Source organism: Balaenoptera acutorostrata, chromosome 13 (genome assembly GCF_949987535.1).
Source record: "Balaenoptera acutorostrata chromosome 13, mBalAcu1.1, whole genome shotgun sequence".
Lineage (NCBI taxonomy): Eukaryota > Metazoa > Chordata > Mammalia > Artiodactyla > Balaenopteridae > Balaenoptera > Balaenoptera acutorostrata.
The window spans coordinates 24,493,257-24,511,541 of NC_080076.1; the positions used below are offsets into that span (position 1 = coordinate 24,493,257).

Here is an 18,285-nt window from a genome sequence, read left to right on the forward strand (position 1 = left end):
GTTGGAACTGGGTTGGGGGTGGGAAGAAAGGATGGTAACATGAGTCGCAGGTTGGTCCGAGGGCCTAGCGGGATCGCTAACATTGCCTCTCTGGCAGGTGGAAAGGTGGGTCTAAAGGTTAGAACTGGATTTGAGAGTTAACATTGCAGTAAGAGGTGAGATAGGGGGCATGGCTGAGAAGAAAGGTGAGATCTGGGAAATAGGCCACAGTTTTACTCAGGAACCAGGAAGAGAAAGCAGAAGGTGTGGTTAGCGAGGCTGGGAAAACAAGAGGAGAAAAATGAGAGGACAGGGGAGGACAACAATGTGGGGAGAGTCAGTTACCACCGCATGCTTCAGAGGGAGAAGGCAATTTCAATAGGATGGGGCTGAGAGGGAGCAGCTAAGGAAGGAATTAAAGCAGCGACTCTTAACCTTGACTGTCATTAGAACCACCTGAAAACTCTTAAACATCCCTTTGCCCAGGCAGCATCCCAGACAAATTAAATCAGAATTTCTGGGAGTGGGAGCCAGGCATTTGTCTTTGTAAAAGTGATTCCAATGTGCAGAAGGTGTTGAGAACCAGTGAATTTCGTGGGACTGGGCAGTAAAAGCTACCACTTCAACTATTTAGCCAGAAAGGAGAACAGAGGAAAAGTCAAGAGGCAGCTGAGAGAGAGAGTTGCTGGTGGAGAGATGGGACCATGATGGAGCATGGTGGTGAAGGCAAGGGGATCTGGAGCTGAGGTGCGGGTTGAGCCTCAGCGAGGAGTCTTTCTTAGCCTGAGAGGGAAGAACCCCCCAGGAGGTGTGAAGACACCCCGTTTCCTCCCTGGGGAGGAAGAACCCCCCAGGAGGTGTGAAGACCAGCCCCACCCCCAGCCCTTGTGATTGAGTAGGTCTGCAGTGAGGCCCCATATTTTGTCTTTCTAAAAAGTTCCCAGGTGATGCTGATGGCCCTGGGGGCCACACTTAAAGAATTATCAGAATATAGGGAAGGAAACTACGCAGACAGATTTCGGAGGGAGAGAGACATGATGGTGGAATCCTTTCTGCTCTTGCCAGTGATATGAAGAGCTCCCTTTGAGATCCAAGAAGAGTTGCCCAAGCTTTGGCCACTGCATTTGTCAACACTGGAAGCACAATCCTTTAGAGTTATGGAGGAACTTAAAAAAATCAGATACTGGGGTCCCACCCTTCACCAGTGAATAGGAGTTCCTCAGAGTGGGGTCCCTTCCTTGGAACTCTTAAAGCTCCCCAGGTGATTCTCATTGAGGAAGCATGGTTGAGAAGGGCGGCAGGTGGATTAAATGGGGATCCTACCTTCCAAGTGGGAAGGTCTTAAATGGGATGAGTCTAAGAATCACCTTCCAGGGAGTGGAGCTCCGGAACAACTGTAGAGATGGATGTTCTGATTGAGAACCACTCTCAGAGGCCATCCCTCATTCAGGTACAAATGCCGCCTCAAAAGAGCGTGTCTCCTCCTACAGCGCCTGCTCTCCCTTTACTGACTCCTGCCAATTATTTTCCTTTTTGGCTGAAATTTCTACTTTTTGTTGGAAGTGGAAGAGGGAGTGAAGCTGCCAAGCGTCACTGGCAGAAGCGACAAAAGTAAATGAGATAGGGAGCGGCAGAGGGATTGAGAGTGTGCGTGAGAGAGAGGAGAGAAAATGTGAGGCTTCCCAGAAAAGCAAACAGTTCTCTGATGGGGGCGGCCAGGAGCCTAGCCGGAAGCTGTGGGTGAAACCCGCAAAGAGGAGAAGAGTTACGACTCCCACGTTCTGATCAGGATTTCAGCGCAGGGAGCTGTTTGGCGGAGACAATCTTTAGTATATCCAAAACGCCTTAGTAACAGTCTACACATAACTGAATTTTAATAATGAAAATGTTAATGCCCACGTAAAACCCAGAGAAAAGTGTATGGAGCCTTTCGGCCGCAGGCATCTCTCCTTTTTATTCCTCTTCTCCCTTCTCTGGTGCTTCCTCCTCTTTTTTTCTGGTCTCCAATGGGTCCCCGCCCAGCCTCCCAGAGCGCAGTCTGCGCAGAGAGGGGGCGCCGCGCGGCAGGTGTCGGCACCCGGCGCGCACCTGTCCCGAGAGCGCCCGGTGTCCAGCAGGGGGCGGACGGCGCCTGCTCCTCGCGCGGCCCCGCCCCTGGCCGGGAGGACCCAGCTGCGGCGCGGGGCGCGGGAGGCGCGGCCGGCCCGGCCCCCGCAGGGCTCAAAGGCGGCGGTGGCGGCGCCCCGGCAGGCAGGACGCGCGCCCGCCCTCTTCCTCCCGCGCCGCCTCCCATACCTGAGCGGGGAGCGGCCCCGCGCGGCCTCTCCCCCGCCCGCCACTCCTGCCCGGCCGCCGCTGCGCCGCCGCCGCCGCCGCGGGAGTAAAGGTCGCGTCGGCCGAGAGCAAGCCGGCCGCGGCGCCTCCAGGAAGCCGGCGGGGCAGGTCGGGGAAGAGAGAAAAGAACCGAGAAACTCTCGGGCAGCCCGGGAAGATGGCGCCAGACGGGCCGGCCGTGGACTGAGAGCCGCCGGGGCCGCGAGGAGCCGGGACCCGCCGCCCCCAGGACACGAGCGAGGGCCGCCCGCTGGCCACGGGGTCCGGGCTCGGCCCGGCCCGCGGGGGTCATGTCGGTCAGCGAGCTGTACAGCCAGGTGAGTGCGGGCCGCGCCGGGCCCGGGGTACGGGTGAGGGCTGCGGGGCGGGCGGCTCTCGGGGGCGCCTTCTCCTGCGGCTCCGCGGGGCTGGGAGCGGCGGGGGACGCCGCCTCCGCGCCCCGAACTTCGGGTGGCGGAGAAAGTTTGGCTGTTCCGGGAGCGCCCCGCGCTGACCGCCCGCGGCTCCCGCCCCGGCCAGGGCTGTCCCCCGCTCCCCGACGCTCTGCCGTCGCTGTGCTCGTGCCGGCTCCGTCCGGCTGAGGTCCCCGAACTGAGGGGGTGTCCCCGCCAGCTCGGAGCCTAGGGCGCGGGGACCGCCCCCCGCGGTGGTCGCCTGCTCGTGGACCCCACCTCGGTGCTCTGCAGCGTGAGCTCCCGAGGGCGACCCTCTCGAGTGCCAACGAGGGGGAACCCTGAACTTGGGGGTGGGGTATTCTTCAATTTGGGGGTGGGGAGAGAAGGGGACTCAACCTGGTGAGAGGGGCGCGGCGGCTTTTGGGTGGGTAAGCAGTGGGTAAAGGATGCTCGAGCGATCTGGAGAGAGCCCAGGGAAGCGCGTTCTTACTTTGCCGCGGGTGGGCATTTTGAGGCGGCCCCTCTGGGTGGGCACTCGGTGGGCTTCAGTCATTGCGGGAGGGGGTCGGAGTAATGCTGACTCGGGGGTGGAGTGTGGATTTCCAGGATGTCCTCAAGGTCAGAATGGATGCGCAGGGCTCCTTCCTTAGAGTCGGGAACAGGTGCGGTCGCAGGACTCCCCGCTTCCGCAGCAGTTGCTGTGATTAAAGTTAGAGACCAGCCACCGCTTCCCCAAGCGCCCACAGCGGAGCTGCAGCCGCCCGGGCCCCCTCGGGTTTCAACTTGGCATTGAGGGGTGGTTGAGGGGGTGAGGGGCATTTAAGCTACCCCTCCCCCCCTTTAAAAAAATAAGTTTTGGATGTCCGGACACGTCGTCCGCCGGTTTTTCTTCTCTGTGGCCGGGACACGTTTGACAGTGCTTCGTGCCCACCTCTTTGTTTGCAGAGGGGTGCGCGGTGCGCGTGTGGGTTGTGGGTGTGTAATTCCCAGGACTTGGGCCCGGGCCAACAGGTCTCGGCGGGGGAGGAAGAGCTACTTCCGCATCCTCACCTGGCGACTGCTCAGAGCTGTCCCCGCGCGTGGGCGAGCCCTTCAGCGGGGTGGGCTGGCCACCCCTTATCGTTTGAGGAATTTTCGAATCCCTTCTTCCTCCTGGAGGGAGACAGGGCCGAGGCGGGAAGACGCGAGGTGGCAGTGGAGGGTGTCACCTGGCTGGGGGCGGGGTCACCATAACCTGGTGCACCTGCTCCACCCCCACCAGGTCCCCTGGCAGCGCCCGCTGATGAAAGACAGCTTCTGGGAGGAAAGGATGTGAGGTTCGCGCCAGGGGTGAAAACTGTGGCGTTTCTGGCTTTGGAAGAGGATCCTATCCCGTTTACCCGTGGGAGTCTTGGGAGGAGTCCTGAAAGTTGTTTCCCTGAAGCAGTTACCCGGAACCTCAATGAGAGGCTGGCAACCAGCGAGGCAGGGAAAAATCTGGAGTGTAGAGTGCTGAAGCTTTGTCACACTAAAGTGCACAAAGTATACTGAGTGCACACTCAGTATACCTGCAATATATCATAAAGTACTTTATCAGACAGTAACTAATTGCTGTATTATATGAAGCTAATGGACAATCGAATAAACCCTTAATTTTTGGAGCCCTGATTTTGAAAAACAAGAACACTGGGTTGCTTTTAAAGACAACTTTCAGGGAAAACACTCAATTTGATTTTTAGTTAGAAATGAGTATACTGCATGTTAATTATTAGGAATGATGAGTTAGTGGGAGTCTGAGCTAAAGTTCCAGTGTACTTTTTCTTTTTCTTCTTTTAAAAAATTATTTATTTGGGCTGCACTGGGTCTTCGTTGTGGCGTGCGGGCTCTTCATTGTGGTATGTGGGATCTTAGTTCCCCAACCAGGGATCAAACCTGGGCTCCCTGCATTGGGAGCACGGAGTCCTATCCACTGGACCACCAGGGAAGTCCCCCAGTGTACTTCTTCTTGACTTATGGATATAGGGACAAAAAGGGTTCATGAGGAAAAGGTCTTGGAAAGGGGCTCAAGGTGCTTAAGAAAAAAAGTAGTTTCGTTGGTGTGAGTGTTTGGCATACTTAGTCCAAAAAGAGTCTTAGAATTTCTCCCTAAGGCCCAGGGACTGTACCTCACTGTTAATGGGCTTCTAGTTCTTAATCCTTTCTAGGTTTATGAATCTCAAATTGAGATTCTTCTGTGGCCCACGCAGTAGCTTCCAGCCAGATCGCATCTTGAGCAGCTGTTACTTTTCTGGCAGAGTTGAACACACTTATGCTTTACTACGAGAAGCAGTTGTGTTGTTTCCCAACCACTATCACCCCACTTGCTAGGCTGGATTCTCAGTATACACATGAATCATAAATTATACAGAGAAATCGTGCCTGTGACTCAGATTCACTTTGTTTCTTGGGGGAGATGATTTGTTCATCTTAGTGTATTATCAAAATATCCAATGTTCCTTTTTATTTTTAACTTGCTAGTGGGCTTTTCTACTGTGATGAACACTGGATCCAGGCATGCCCTTTTAATGTATTATGCATGATGGAAATAATGATCTATTATGCCCACAGCATTTATGAGTGGGATGGAAATTTTAAAGCCCTTTATTGATTATGCCTGTTGCTTTAGTGACATGGTAGGAAGATATTGTTACTGGAATACGAGACACTTATTTAAGTATATAAATTAGCCTGTAAGTACTATAAATAGTGTCAGGTAAGAATTTGGTATATTAGTCTATTCCCAGTTGCGGAAGAAAAGACTTTCTCCTTTTCCTCCCTCCACGTTAACTGTTTTCTTGCTCTTTGTCTATCTGTTCTCTCCAACTGGAGGCTTATATGCTATGTGGATTATTTTTGGAGTTGATTTTAGTCATTGGCAAAGGTCACTTCCCATAACAAAGGCACTCCTGTTTTCAGAAGACCCAACACCTTGCCTTTGAGAAATTACTTTCTTTGTACTGAGGTTTTTCTCAGTGGGAAAAGAGAATCAGAGTCAATGCCAGAGGCTTTGAGGGTGATGTCAAGGTGAGTCAGCCTCATCCACCCTTACAGAAACATGGAGCTGATGATGGGCTCTCGTGTCACAGATGGCACGTATGTGACAAGTGTTAGTACGTTGCTTCCAACCCACAGGAAAAGACAATATTGTATAAATCAAATTAGCCCAGGTCCCAGGAAGATTCCCAAACATGTGCAAGCATGGTAAACATGACTTGATTATGACAAATGCAGAAAATAGTCTGATTTTTAAAGTATAAAATACATAACCTCTCTTTCAGGCTGAATGATACAACGCTTCTCTATACAAGGGTTATTCTGGATGAAAAATTTAAACACTGCTCTCTCAAATAATGAGGTTTTCAGTATGCTGGTTTGGTTCTAGCCAGCAGAGTGACTGGGAAATTACCAGGCTGAAACCAGCACCTTCAAATAATCCCTATCCTGGTTGTTTTTTAGTTGATAGGTGGTGTTCTGAGCAGTGGATTTTTGAATGCTGCTAGGAGGTGACTTTACTGGTGGACATGCCCTTTGTGTGTCACTGATGGGCTTTGAGCTCCGGGGCCTTTACGAAGGGCACTGTTTTGGGGCCAATCCTTTGGAAAGTAGAACTTGGGCTGGTGTTCTCTAACTGTCCCTTACCTGCGCATCAGGTAATGCAGCCTTCTCCCAAGTTTCAGTCTGGAAGGCAGCAAGAGGCTCGTGTTCCCTCTGTGCCCACCGGTAGAGACGCGAGGACCTGGAGGCCAAGGGTGGCAGACGCCGTTAGCGCTCTTCCGCCTGCCCTGTGCTGTTCTTGAGCGCACTGCCTGGTGCTTGCTTATTCCCAGCGGTCAGCACCTGTGTCACCGTCAAAGGTTCCTGGAGCCTGAGAATTGATGTCTCCCAAGGGGACAGTCCTTTAACCAATGGGAGTGTAACAGCTGTAGCTTCCAGTACCCCCACCTTGGGAACAGAACGGCTCTCTGGTGAGGCCCACGCAGTTCCCAGAGCTCCCGTGCACCAGGTCTCTCCACTGGGGCCTCTTGGGAGAGCTTGCTTTTCAGCTGCTAGTTTCTTCCCATTTCCTTTCTGTTGATGTGCTCCTAATATTTCATTTCATTAGCTTCAGGATGGCCACCCATTAGAAGGCTTTCTGACAGCTCCAGGCCTGGTTGGAGTCTAAGTATATTATTGTGCTTATTTTGTTCAACAGAGAGATAGCATTCTCTTGCTGTTGGAGGGCCAAGGTCCCTCTGAGTCGAAACTAAATAGACATTTTAAATTCTGGCGTGTGTGTGTATGTGTTTTGATACTGTCATTTTCTGTGGTACAAGTTAGCTGTAAACTATACTGCTTATAATATATAAGTCCACCTACTGCCCTCCCTAAGTGATAGAGTATTTGTCACTATCGGTACAGGATTGTCAGGGTAAACTTGGATGGGTTTGAAATACTAGTTGACCTCTGTTTTGTAATTCAGTAGCTTCCCAAAAACCACAGTAAAAAGCAGCCCATTTTAAAGTGAGCGGAGCATGTGTGCCCTGATGTACCTGTCTACACAAGCACATTTTGCATCGTCATTGGACAATAAAACCTAAATACACAAAGTTAACTAACAATCCAACATGACCCACGTGCCACGAGCGGAGAGCAGATACTCATAGTTACAGCCGTTCTATAGAACCATCGGTCAGGTGGGCAATGGGACATGAGTGGGCCCGGAAGAATGAATAGGCTTTGAATACACCTGGAGACTGAGAAGGGCACTGTTAGTAGGAGACGGTAGAGTGAGTTTAAGCATGGACAGCCATGAGTAGTAACTACAGTAGTATTTTAAAACTCTTACGAAAATCTTAGCCTTACAGAAAAGTTGCAAAAATAGCAGAGTTCCTGTTATATATTTCCAGATTCCCGTGATGTTAACACCTCATAAGTAGAGTGCAATCACTGAAACCAGGAGACGAACATTTGTACAACAGTATTGACTTGTCCTCAAGCCTGATGGGAATTTCACCAGTTTTTGCACTACTGAGCTTCCCGGGGCCGGGAGCCCGTGCAGGAGTCCACACTGCGTTTAGCATCACAGCTGCCTCGTCTCCTCTGATGGGCGACAGTTCCTCAGTTTCAGTTTCTCCTTTTGACCTTGGCAATTTGAGAGTATTGGTCAGTTATTTTGTCGCATGAACCTCAATTTGGGTTTGTCTGATGTTTTCCCGTGCTTAGATGGAGGTTATGAATTTGTGGCACAGAAGCGATGTGCCTTCCTCAGTGCACCATCTCAGGAGATTTGTGATATCCGTGTCTCATTTACTGCTGGTGTCACTTTGATCCCTTGGTTAAGGTGATGTCTGTCAGTTTCCTTTTCTCGAAGACTGGTATTTAGAAACTAAGATCTGGGTGCTAGGTGTGCTTATTACTGTTTTTTAAATAGTCATTTAGAGATGACTGAGCCTGGAACCTCAAATGTTTGATTATGCGGGCAAGGGAAGAAGAGTCATATATGACCTTGAAGTTTCCAGCTTGAGGATGGACAGAAGTAAAGAAGTTGAGATGGGGCAAGGATAAATAAAGAAGTTGAGATGGGGCAAAGATTGTGACACGTTGAGGTGGGGGTGACAATGGTTTGTCTAAGTGGAAATATTTACATCTGAGGATATATGAACGAGCTTAGAGGAGAAATGGGTTCTGGGGTTCTTGCAAATAAAAGATGCCTGGGTATTTGCTTTCCTCTAAGAAATGCAGTTGTCTTACAGCATGATTTTAATAAAGATGAGATCAGGACCTTGGCATGGGCAGTCTGGCCTCTTTGGTCATGATCTTGCTGTGGACCGTACCGGGTAGTGCCGTTACACATTATCAACTCTGTGACACTTCGGAGCAGATACTTTCTGAGCCTTGATTGCTTAATCTGGAAAATTGGCATGGTACCTGCATTCTAAGGTTATTGGAGGAGTATGTGATCTGACATACGGGAAGTGCCTGCCTAGCGCAGTGTCTGGCATACCGTATGCACCTGGCAACTGTTCATCAGCTTATGTCCCCCTTCAGTCGTGGTGCTGGATGGTGGCCTTTTCTCCTAACCCTCTCCTGCCATCCCCTTGGTCATCAGGGGACTTGGCGAGAGAGAAAGGGAAGAATTGCTACAAATCCATAACTATCTGAGCAATAGACAACCAAGGCATGGGGGAAAAGGCTGCTATCCCCCACGGCTCCCTGGGGAAGGAGAAAGAGCAGTTTGAAAGAAGCTTGAAATTTAAGCTGTGCTTCCCGGTCTCCTATTAGAGCTTTAAAGGAAAATTAAAACAATTTTTCACCATGTTCTTTTATTATTTTTTTGTTAATACAAGTGATTGTTGAAACCATTCATACAATGCAAGAAGGGCAAAGGCTCTGTAATCCCATTCCCAGACAGCTCCTGTTAACCACCGATGTATACTAGACTAGCGCCCAGTGTCCAGTAGGGTAACCACACGTGACTGTTGAGCACTTGAGGTGAGGCTGGCCTAAACTGGGATGAGTACACGCCAGATTTCCAAGATTGAGCACAAAAAATGAATGTAAGATATCTCACTTATGCTTTTTTATGTTGATTAAATGTTCAAATAATATTTTGGATATAATGTGGCTACTAGAAAATTTAAAATTCCACATGTAGTTTGCCTCATTTCTGTTGGGCAGTACTGCTTTAGACTTACGCATGATGCAGTATATACTTATATGTATGGCATGATCCTATTTTTTATTTTAAATCTTAATCTACTATGGCTTTTTTCTCCCTGTAGCATATAAAGGCAATTTTACCATTTTAATGGCTGCATATTAGGGCACTGTATGTTTGTGCTGTAATGTTTTTAACCATTCCCATTTTGGTGAACATTTAATTGGTTCCAATTTTTTGATATTGTGAAAAATGTTTGCAGAACATTCTTGGAACCTTTCAGTATTTTTAGGATAAATTCCCCAAGGTGGAATTCCTGGCATGCACTTTTATGAGTCTTCATCGATAAGGCCAGTAGTCTCCAGAAAAGAACTGGTCTGTTTCTTCACCCCTCCCGGACACTGGTCATTGTTTCCTCTTTTTAAACAGACACTGAACGGTTTATTTTTGTTTAAAGTTGACTTTCACTGGAGGGTTGAGCATCTTTTCATATGCTTGGTGTGTTCATTTGTAGTTTTCTTTGTATTTCCTCTGTTAAGACATTATAACTCTGTTTTTGCTCACTAAATGATTATATTTTTAGACATAGGAAGTCGTGGAAACCAGAATGTTCAGGATAAAATGTTACAAATACATATTTTAAATAAGGCACCTTGGCATGAGTTTTCACCTTCGCTTGTTTGGAGCTTACGCATCTCTGAGCCCTACAATTGGAAAAGCACTGGTTATGATAGGTACCGTTTATTAACTGCTTTTGAGCCAGGTCATTTCTAAGAGCTGTATGTTCACCCATTTAATAATAACACTATGATGTAGGCACCCCCATCATCCTCATTTACAAACGACGGACCTCTGCCTTACTTGCCCAAAGCCACACTCCTTGTCTGACCACTCTGCTGCCTTCCACGAGGTTCTGTCCCAGTGATGGTCGGTCTGGAACATCATTGGTGCATAAAAGAGGCCCTAACATGGAGCGTCCTTTCTACCAGCACTGCCCTGCCCGCCAGCAGCCGGGAGGAAGGAGAAAGGAAAGTCTCTGAGTACAGAAAAAGGGCAGATGGTCTGACCCATAGTTCTTCCCTCGGGGATCTGCTGCTTTGCCTTCCACCACCACACGCAGCCCCTAGACAGCCTGGTGCTTCTTAAAACTGCCCCACATGTAGGCAGAACCCTTGTTTTTGGCTCTCCTTAGGCCACGTAAGCCCCGAAAGAGGGTCACATCTTCAAAAAGGGGTAAATATAACTATCAAAAGGTGTACATGAAACTCAAGCAGTGTAAAATTATTTGATTTTAAATCTAGCCCTCCTTTCATCCCAGGGCACTGGTCTGCTTTCCAGCACTTTCCCTGTCTCCATCTCTCTCTGAAGCATCTTCTTTCCTATCCTGCTTGATGTCTGATTGGGCGTTTCGTTCCCTTTCTGAGCTAAGATCAGGGAAGCGGGTCTGAGACTCCTGGAAGCTCTCTCCCATCTGCCCACTTAGCTGAAGGTTTTCACATTTATGGGTGTGCCCTGCTCACTGCCCATTGGCTGGACAGGTGTTTGGGAAATGAGCTCACCTTCACTCAGGATGTCAGCTTGACCATCAGAGACAAGGCCCCTTCCTCCAGCATATGAGGGCAGAGCCTTACAGGAGGATACCCAGGACCCAGACCATTGCCTATTACAACTTTAGGTTCTTATCAGGGACTTTGTCAAAGCACTTTAGAAGCTCCTCCAAGCAGGAGCATTTTAGGTTTGATATGAGGAGGAGGTCCTCAAGTTGTCTGGGTCCTGGTGTAGGTGAGCACTGGTATATCTTGATAATTTGTTGTGGGAATGATCAAGCTTATGTATCTGAGCTCCGAGTTAATGGCATATCATGTTCCTCTTAAAGTTTATTCAAGGGCCTATACATTATTACTCTCCTTTGAACAATTCTAATAGTGACATGGCCCCTGTAGGCTTTTCTCTCCTTTGCTGAAGTTTGGGGAGGAATGAAGAGGCCCATCAGGAAAGATACTTAACGATTTTCCTGTAGAGCTTTTGCCATTATAAAACTCAAACGTGTAGTGGCATGAAATCCTAAAAGGAACGAGAATACCCAGATGCCTTCTGCATGGAATTCAAAGACTTGGCTTATAATCTCTTCAGCACTAAGCAATTCAGGTCCCCTGGCTTAGAGACTCCACGAGAAAAAAGGTACTGGGCAGTAGGATGTCAGTTCTACTGTATCGTGACCTGGATACTGTGTATTTATGGGGTAGATGAAAAGGTAAAATATTTGAATTGGTAAATTGTGCTGTATTCAACTATCTTTTGTGTGCCCTGGCCTTTCAGTTTAGACTCTGGTTTAATTTCCTTTTGCTAACTGCCCACCCAGACCCCAGTGCAGTCCCACCAATGATAAGATGCATGCTCGGAACATATTACCTGACTTCATATGATGCCCAGCTTAGGTATCACTTAAGGTGCTTTAGAGAGGAATCCACACAGAATTGACACCATATTTATGAATTTCTGAAATCACCAAAATGAACAGTATTGGTGAAGGATATACATGTGATAAAGTGAGTAAAAACCAGGGAATGAGGGAAAAGGCAACTAGAATAGTAGGTATCCGGGGAGGGTGGGGCTGGCGGGGGAGCAGGAGTGGGAACAGCGCTGTTAGCGGACTGCTAGATTTCCTGACGGGTTCGCGGGTATTCATTTTATTGCTGTGCTTCATCAATTACATATTAAAGAAAGGTGATTGTGCAGAAAATAGGGTGAGGTACAAAGCCAAATTTAAAAAAGCTTTGAGATTGTAGGTAATTTTAGAATGTGTTTCTCTGTGTGCGGTTGATGGTTGGGTGTGTATATTTGCACAGCTGCTCTCGTTTGAAGATGTAGGTTGAATCTTCTGCTCACATCCCTCACTTTTCCCAAGATAGGATTTTGTGTACTGTAGGGACTCAGTAAATGCCCTTGAACTGGTTTAAAGACCACCTGTACTCCCTTCCTGTTTCCAGGCTGTAGCCCTTCGAGGAAAGCCCTTTTTTCACCAAGGAACTGCATGTACTGTCATGTTATCTGCCATTTTGGCTTAGAGTACCTGGTGGAAAGCCCATCTGTATCTTCTGGCACTTGCCTAAATCTATGGAATGTGGAGCCCCTGTCAGGAGATAATTAAATGTTGTTTTTCTTTTTTATTATTGTGCACAAAGGCTTGGCACAAGGTATGAACGTGGGTTAACAGCAAAGCAACATTTGTGGATATGAACGCTAATGTAACTGCCTTGTTTTGGAATATCCTAATTTCACACAATTTTGATCACATATGTAGTTTTTTGCTCTTACCTTCCTAAGGTTATCATTTACATTAAAAGCATAATCATTTTTTTTTTCACTTAACTCAAGTTTTTATTAACAATCTCATCAAGACTCATGGATATTTGCATGATTAGGTGGGGGTGAATACGGACTCCATCCTTCATGTGAGATCGAACAAAGCCGGCAACAGTGAATCAGGGAGGAAAAATCGGATGGAGTTTGTTTCAGTCGTCTTCTCTCCCACAGGAACAATAATAGTACTCATAGTTTTCATCTGAAGATTCAGACCATCTTTTATGTTCATCGCTCGGCCAACACCTGTAGAGAGCACTTTCTGCCTGTAGTGATGTGTGTCACAGCCTGTGCGTGAGGCAGAGCCCATCCCTGCAAAGTAGTCTTTGACCTTGAGTTCTTCCAGTCCAGTGGTTCATTTGTTGTATGAATAAGTATTAAGGGGGTATTTGTACATTAAAAGGAGATAAGTTGCTTTATCTTGTCTCATCAGATTTAATCAAATTCTTAATTTGCTTACACTTGCTAATGAGAGCTAATGTTTAGTTGTGAACTAAGGAAAATGAATGTCTCCTTAGCCACAAACTAGTGTTTCTTTGCTGTCAAGCTGCTTGCTTTTTTAATGGTCATTTTACTTTGTATACATATGCTTTCTTTTCTGGAAACATCCAAGAGTTATTCAAAGAACTAAGCTGGTTGAGTAAGGTAGGAATTCGCTGACTTATATTTCTGTTACAGGCAAAGTGTGACTTGCAGGTACTGAGGACAGTGGTGCATGGCCTCTTACTAGCGGGAGAGGTAGTCGGGCTTCAGATGCTCTCAGCGGTCAATCAGGGTCGAGCCTCCCAGGCCGTCAGAAAAATACTCATTTGAATGTAGCAGTTCTGGTTTGTTTGGTTAAAAACTTAAGGGCTCACCAAATTTTATAGTAACACCGATTTATAGTCCCATTTAAATATATATGTATGTTAACTTATTACATGGCATATAGTTGCCTCAGTGTTATGACAAGTATAATAACATTAATAAATACTTACTGATTTAAGAATCAAATGGAAAGCCCATTCCACCTAATTTCCTAAAATGCTCTTTTGAAAGTAGATGGAAGGATGATCTTTTTTTTTAAATTAAAAAAATTTTTGGCTGCGTTGGGTCTTCGTTGCTGCACGTGGGCTTTCTCTGGGTGCGGCGAGTGGGGACTACTCTTCGTTGCGGCGTGCGGGCTTCGCATTGCGGTGGCTTCTCTTGTTGCGGAGCATGGGCTCTAGGCGCGCAGGCTTCAGTAGTTGTGGCTCGCGGGCTTAGTTGCTCCACGGCATGTGGGGTCTTCCCGGACCAGGGCTCGAACCCGTGTCCCCTGCATTGGCCCACGGATTCTCAACCACTGCGCCACCAGAGAAGTCCCGAAGGATGCTCTTTGTACCTTCTTACCCCTGCTATGCATCAGGCAGGATAAGAAAGGAAGGCAGAGCAGTATTATTTGCAATTGCCAAAAGGAGGAAGCAACCCAGTGTTCATCATGAATGGATGGATAAACGAAACGGGGTACATCCATACAAAGGAATATTATTCAGCCTTAGAAAGGAAGGACGTTGGTTCAGTCGGATCCCAGCACTGGCTGCAGTGACTCCTGTCGTTTCTGGCTCTCCTCGCTATCGCCCTTTCACTTGTAGAAACGTGGTGTCCAGTGTGGCTGTCTCTGTTGTCATCAAAGTGTTCAATGACATGAAGGTGCGTAAGTCTTCTTCACCAGAGGATGTGAAGAAGCGCAAGAAGGCGGTGCTCTTCTGCCTGAGCGAGGACACGAAGAGCCTCTTCCTGGAGGAGGGTGAGGGGATGCTGGTAGGTGATATGGGCCAGACCGCAGACGACCCCTGTCCTTGTCAAGGTGCTGCCACACAAGGACTGCCACTACGCCCTCTGTGATGCAGCCTGTGAGACCAAGGAGAGCAAGAAGGAGGCCTGGGCCCCTGAGTCTGCACCCCTGAAGAGCAAAATGATCTATGCCAGCTCCAAGGATGCCATCGAGGAGAAGCTGATGGGGATCAAGCATGAGTTAGAAGCAAACTGCTACGAGGAGGTCAAGGACCACTGCACTCTGGCAGAGAAGCTGGGGGCCAGCCTCTTCATCTCTCTGGAGGGCAAACCCCAGACCTGCCCACGGGGGTTGCAGGCTGCCCCCTTCCTGCCATACCAGAGGGGCTGGGGGGATCCCAGCAGGGGGCGGGCAATCCCTTCACTCAAGTTGCCAAACAGCCTCCCCACCTCCTGGACCATCCTCCTCCCTCCGTCCCTGAAGATTCTGGCCTTCCCAAACTGCTTTTGATCTTCTTCTTGGGTTGAAGCAGATTAAGCTCAAACAGGGGTATGCCTGGGGGAAGGAGCACTGTATTTTTTTTTTTAACACCCCAGTTCCCCATCTGTTCCTTCCCTTTCCCATGCTGCCAACTTCTAATAGCAATAGTGACTCTGTCCTTGTGTGTTTAGTTCTGTATATAAATGCAGTGTTGTAGAGATGACCCCTCCCTGTGCCGCCTGGTTCCCCTTCCCTTTTTCCCCTGGTTGTGAAAGCAGGACTAGTAAGGGACCTTCAATTATAAACAAACAAAAAACAAAGGAAAGAAGGACATTCTGACACATGCTAAACATTGATGAACCTTGAGGACATTATGCCAAGTGAAATAAGCCAGTTATAACATGACAAATATTGTATAATTCCACTTACGAAGGTATCTACAGGAGTCAAATTCATAGAGACAAAGCAGAATGGCGGTTGTGGGAGGGAGGGGAGAGTAGAGAGTTGTTTAAATGGATGCGGAATTTCAGTTTTGCAAGATGAGAAGTTCTGGAGATGCCTGGTGGTGATAGCTGCACAACAATGTGAATGTGCTTAATGCCACCGAACTGTACATTTAAAAATGATGAGGATAGTAAACTATGTGTATTATACCACAATTAAAACAACTCTGGAGAAAAAAGGGCAGGGAAAATATGGTGGTCAAGAGTATAACCTTTAGACTCGATAGACCTGGGTTTTGAGTATTGGTGTCCTGTCTGTCACCCTCGTACCACCCCCCGCCACCCCCCGCACCAGCATTTACCAGCTGTGTGGCCTTAGACAGTTGCTCAACTTCTAGGCTTCATTTATCTGTAAAACAGGGGTAAGAAGCTGGTACAGCCCTCAGAGGCTTGTTGATGAGATAAAATGAGAACACGTGAACTGTATTAGTTGGTGCTAATCCTGTTGCTAGGAGAAGGTCTTGTCCTTGGGAAACCACAGTCCAGTGCAGGACAGTGTGGGGTGAGAGCCTGAAGGGCTGGGAAGGTTGCTGTGGGTGCTGATTCACTGGTTCCAACTCCTGCATGTGGGTGGCCAGCCTTGGATTGGGTCCTCTCATTCACCAGCATTGGTGGAGAAGCTCTAGGGCTGTGCACATGCTTTTCCTCTTTCAGGTGTGGGGAAGGAAAGAACAAAAGGAGTCTTAAAGTTCTGGCTTTGTGGACCACCTATCATCTCAAATCTTCAACCCTAGCACTCCACACCTAACTGTTCTATAGCTTAAAATTGTGGGACGCCCCCGATTGTACTGGGAGGAGCATCCCACCTTGACACCACTAACAGGATGCCTGTATCTATCTTTTGCTCTCCCTGGCACTTGGCGGATGTCTATATCTATCTATTGCTCTTCCTGGCACTTGGCGTACTAGGCTATTTTGGTTGCAAGGGCACTTCAAGATGTAGGCTCTACTCTAAGGATGCTCTCTTAGGAACCAGGCTTAGCTGATCTGAGCAGCCTGGCCTAAGAGATCAGCACAGTATTAGGGTACCAGAAAGATGCTCACCCTTTCTGAGACTTTAGGGACCAGGTTACCCTGTCAGCAGCAGGGATGCATTTCCTTCCACGCCAGTGCCATTAATGTGACTCAGTTACTCTTGGCTCTGCCCTTTTCCCTGTCTTCTTACCTCTGTCTTGGGTAAACACCCCTTTCTGAATCTCCAGTTCCAGTTTAGATTGGCTGTACTATCTGCTGTTATTCCTGTGTCACTAATGACAAAAGCTTTAAAGCTTTTGTAGAAAGCAGACTCTTGATTGGCTGTTCCTAGGCAGGTACACCTGGTCCAAGGGGCTTCTGAAGATGGATCATCACTGGGAACCATGAGTCTCCCTCAGAAGAGGCTGTGGATGTTACAGGCACTAGAGCTATGGTTTTCCCACTTACAGGTGCCGGAATGACCCAGAGAACTAACAAAACTGTAGATGCTGCCTCTCATCCCTGTAGAGTAGGATTTGGGGGATTGAGCCTGGGACTGGTTTTGTTTTTTGCTAGGTCATGGCTATTTGTGGTACTTGTATCCTTCTGCTTGAGTTTCTAATCTGGTTTTTGACTATTGTCAGTCCCGGCCTTGGTTTCTGGTGGTGGTTTCCACATCTGACCTGCTATTAGACCCTAAAAACAATGCTGGGATATGGGCTTTAACATCTGCTATTACAGTAGTCCAATAATAGACGTTTTTTTCCTTTTTGGATTTTGTGCATCTCCTCCCCTAAAAGTATTCTACATCTTCTTTTTCTCCAGGTGCTTCCTCTACTTCCTCCACTTCCTCCCTCCTCCCTTGCCTCACATTCCTTAACCTTCTGTAATGCATCCTTAATAAAAGCTCTAGGGATTGCCCACTGCATTAATATCCCTGAAATCTGACCGGCAGTATGAAACCACTGCCAGGCTGCTAGGGTTACACAACACTCAGCCATGTAGAGAGCCCTTACTGAATGGGGCAGACGCTAAGGGTATCAGTATGAACTGTGCTCAAGTCGCAATGTGAACCATCGCAGAAATCAGAAACTGCCTTAAATGCTGGCCACAGAATAATGTGTCCAGGGCTGTAAATAACTCCAGCAGCCCTGGAACTGTAGCCTATATCTAAAACGATGTAGCTAAGTGCCAGCCAAATAATTAGTTAGGCTATAATTGTTTTCCACTTTATCTCACTCAGTAAGTCAACTCTTGGCTTAACGCTGGAATTTGAAATCTCACCTTAACGTTTCTTGTGCTTTGCCAGGGGGGCTCAGTGGTTGCAATTTCCTGATGAGCTATGTTTATGCATCTCCGGTTTTTTCTGTGAATTTACAGGGCACCTTAAGAAATTATAATTTTTCAGTTATTCGCTGTGGTAAACAATGGTTAGAATTTGAGTTCATGGCACTGAGATGGGAAGTTTGATCGTTTTCAGTCATACACTTTCTGGTTCAACAGCGTTACACAAGTGGGAAGTAGCACTGATGCTACTCTGTGCCAGTTTGGGCTGTGAACTCTGAGTCTGAAGCTTTATTCTGTGGAGATGTCCATTTTCAGCCCATCGTCATGGCCAGAATTGCCCTCGCCCGCAGCTGAAATGTCTTCCATTCTTGGTCTCAATTGGTTGGGCAGTATTATGGAACTGATACAAGTATTTGAGACTCTTCTTGATGTCAGGCACAGCACTGGATGTAAGAGGCACATAAGGCATGGTCCTCATTAACTTACAATTATATTCCATGTAATAAGTGCCATCCAGGAGTAGTGAATGAAGGAAGTGTCTTACCAAGAGGACAAGAGTGGTAGGACGTGACCCTCGTG

The 18,285-nt window shown here is 47.8% G+C and overlaps 1 protein-coding gene and 1 pseudogene across 3 annotated transcripts in view; both read left to right on the plus strand.

Moving 5' to 3' along the window:
• The first annotated feature begins 2,275 nt into the window (after positions 1-2,275).
• Positions 2,276-18,285, plus strand: part of MYO5B (myosin VB) — a 366,352-nt gene continuing 350,342 nt past the window's right edge. For 2 of the 3 annotated variants that reach the window (XM_057526676.1, XM_057526679.1), the window contains exon 1: positions 2,277-2,630. In XM_057526676.1, coding sequence (XP_057382659.1) covers positions 2,604-2,630 — 27 coding nt within the window. In that variant the 5' untranslated portion in view covers positions 2,277-2,603. Of the gene's footprint in view, positions 2,631-18,285 lie in introns of all 3 variants that reach the window. The other variant, XM_057526678.1, reaches the window with a different exon arrangement.
• LOC103017433 (cofilin-1-like) lies at positions 14,350-14,992 on the plus strand (annotated as a pseudogene).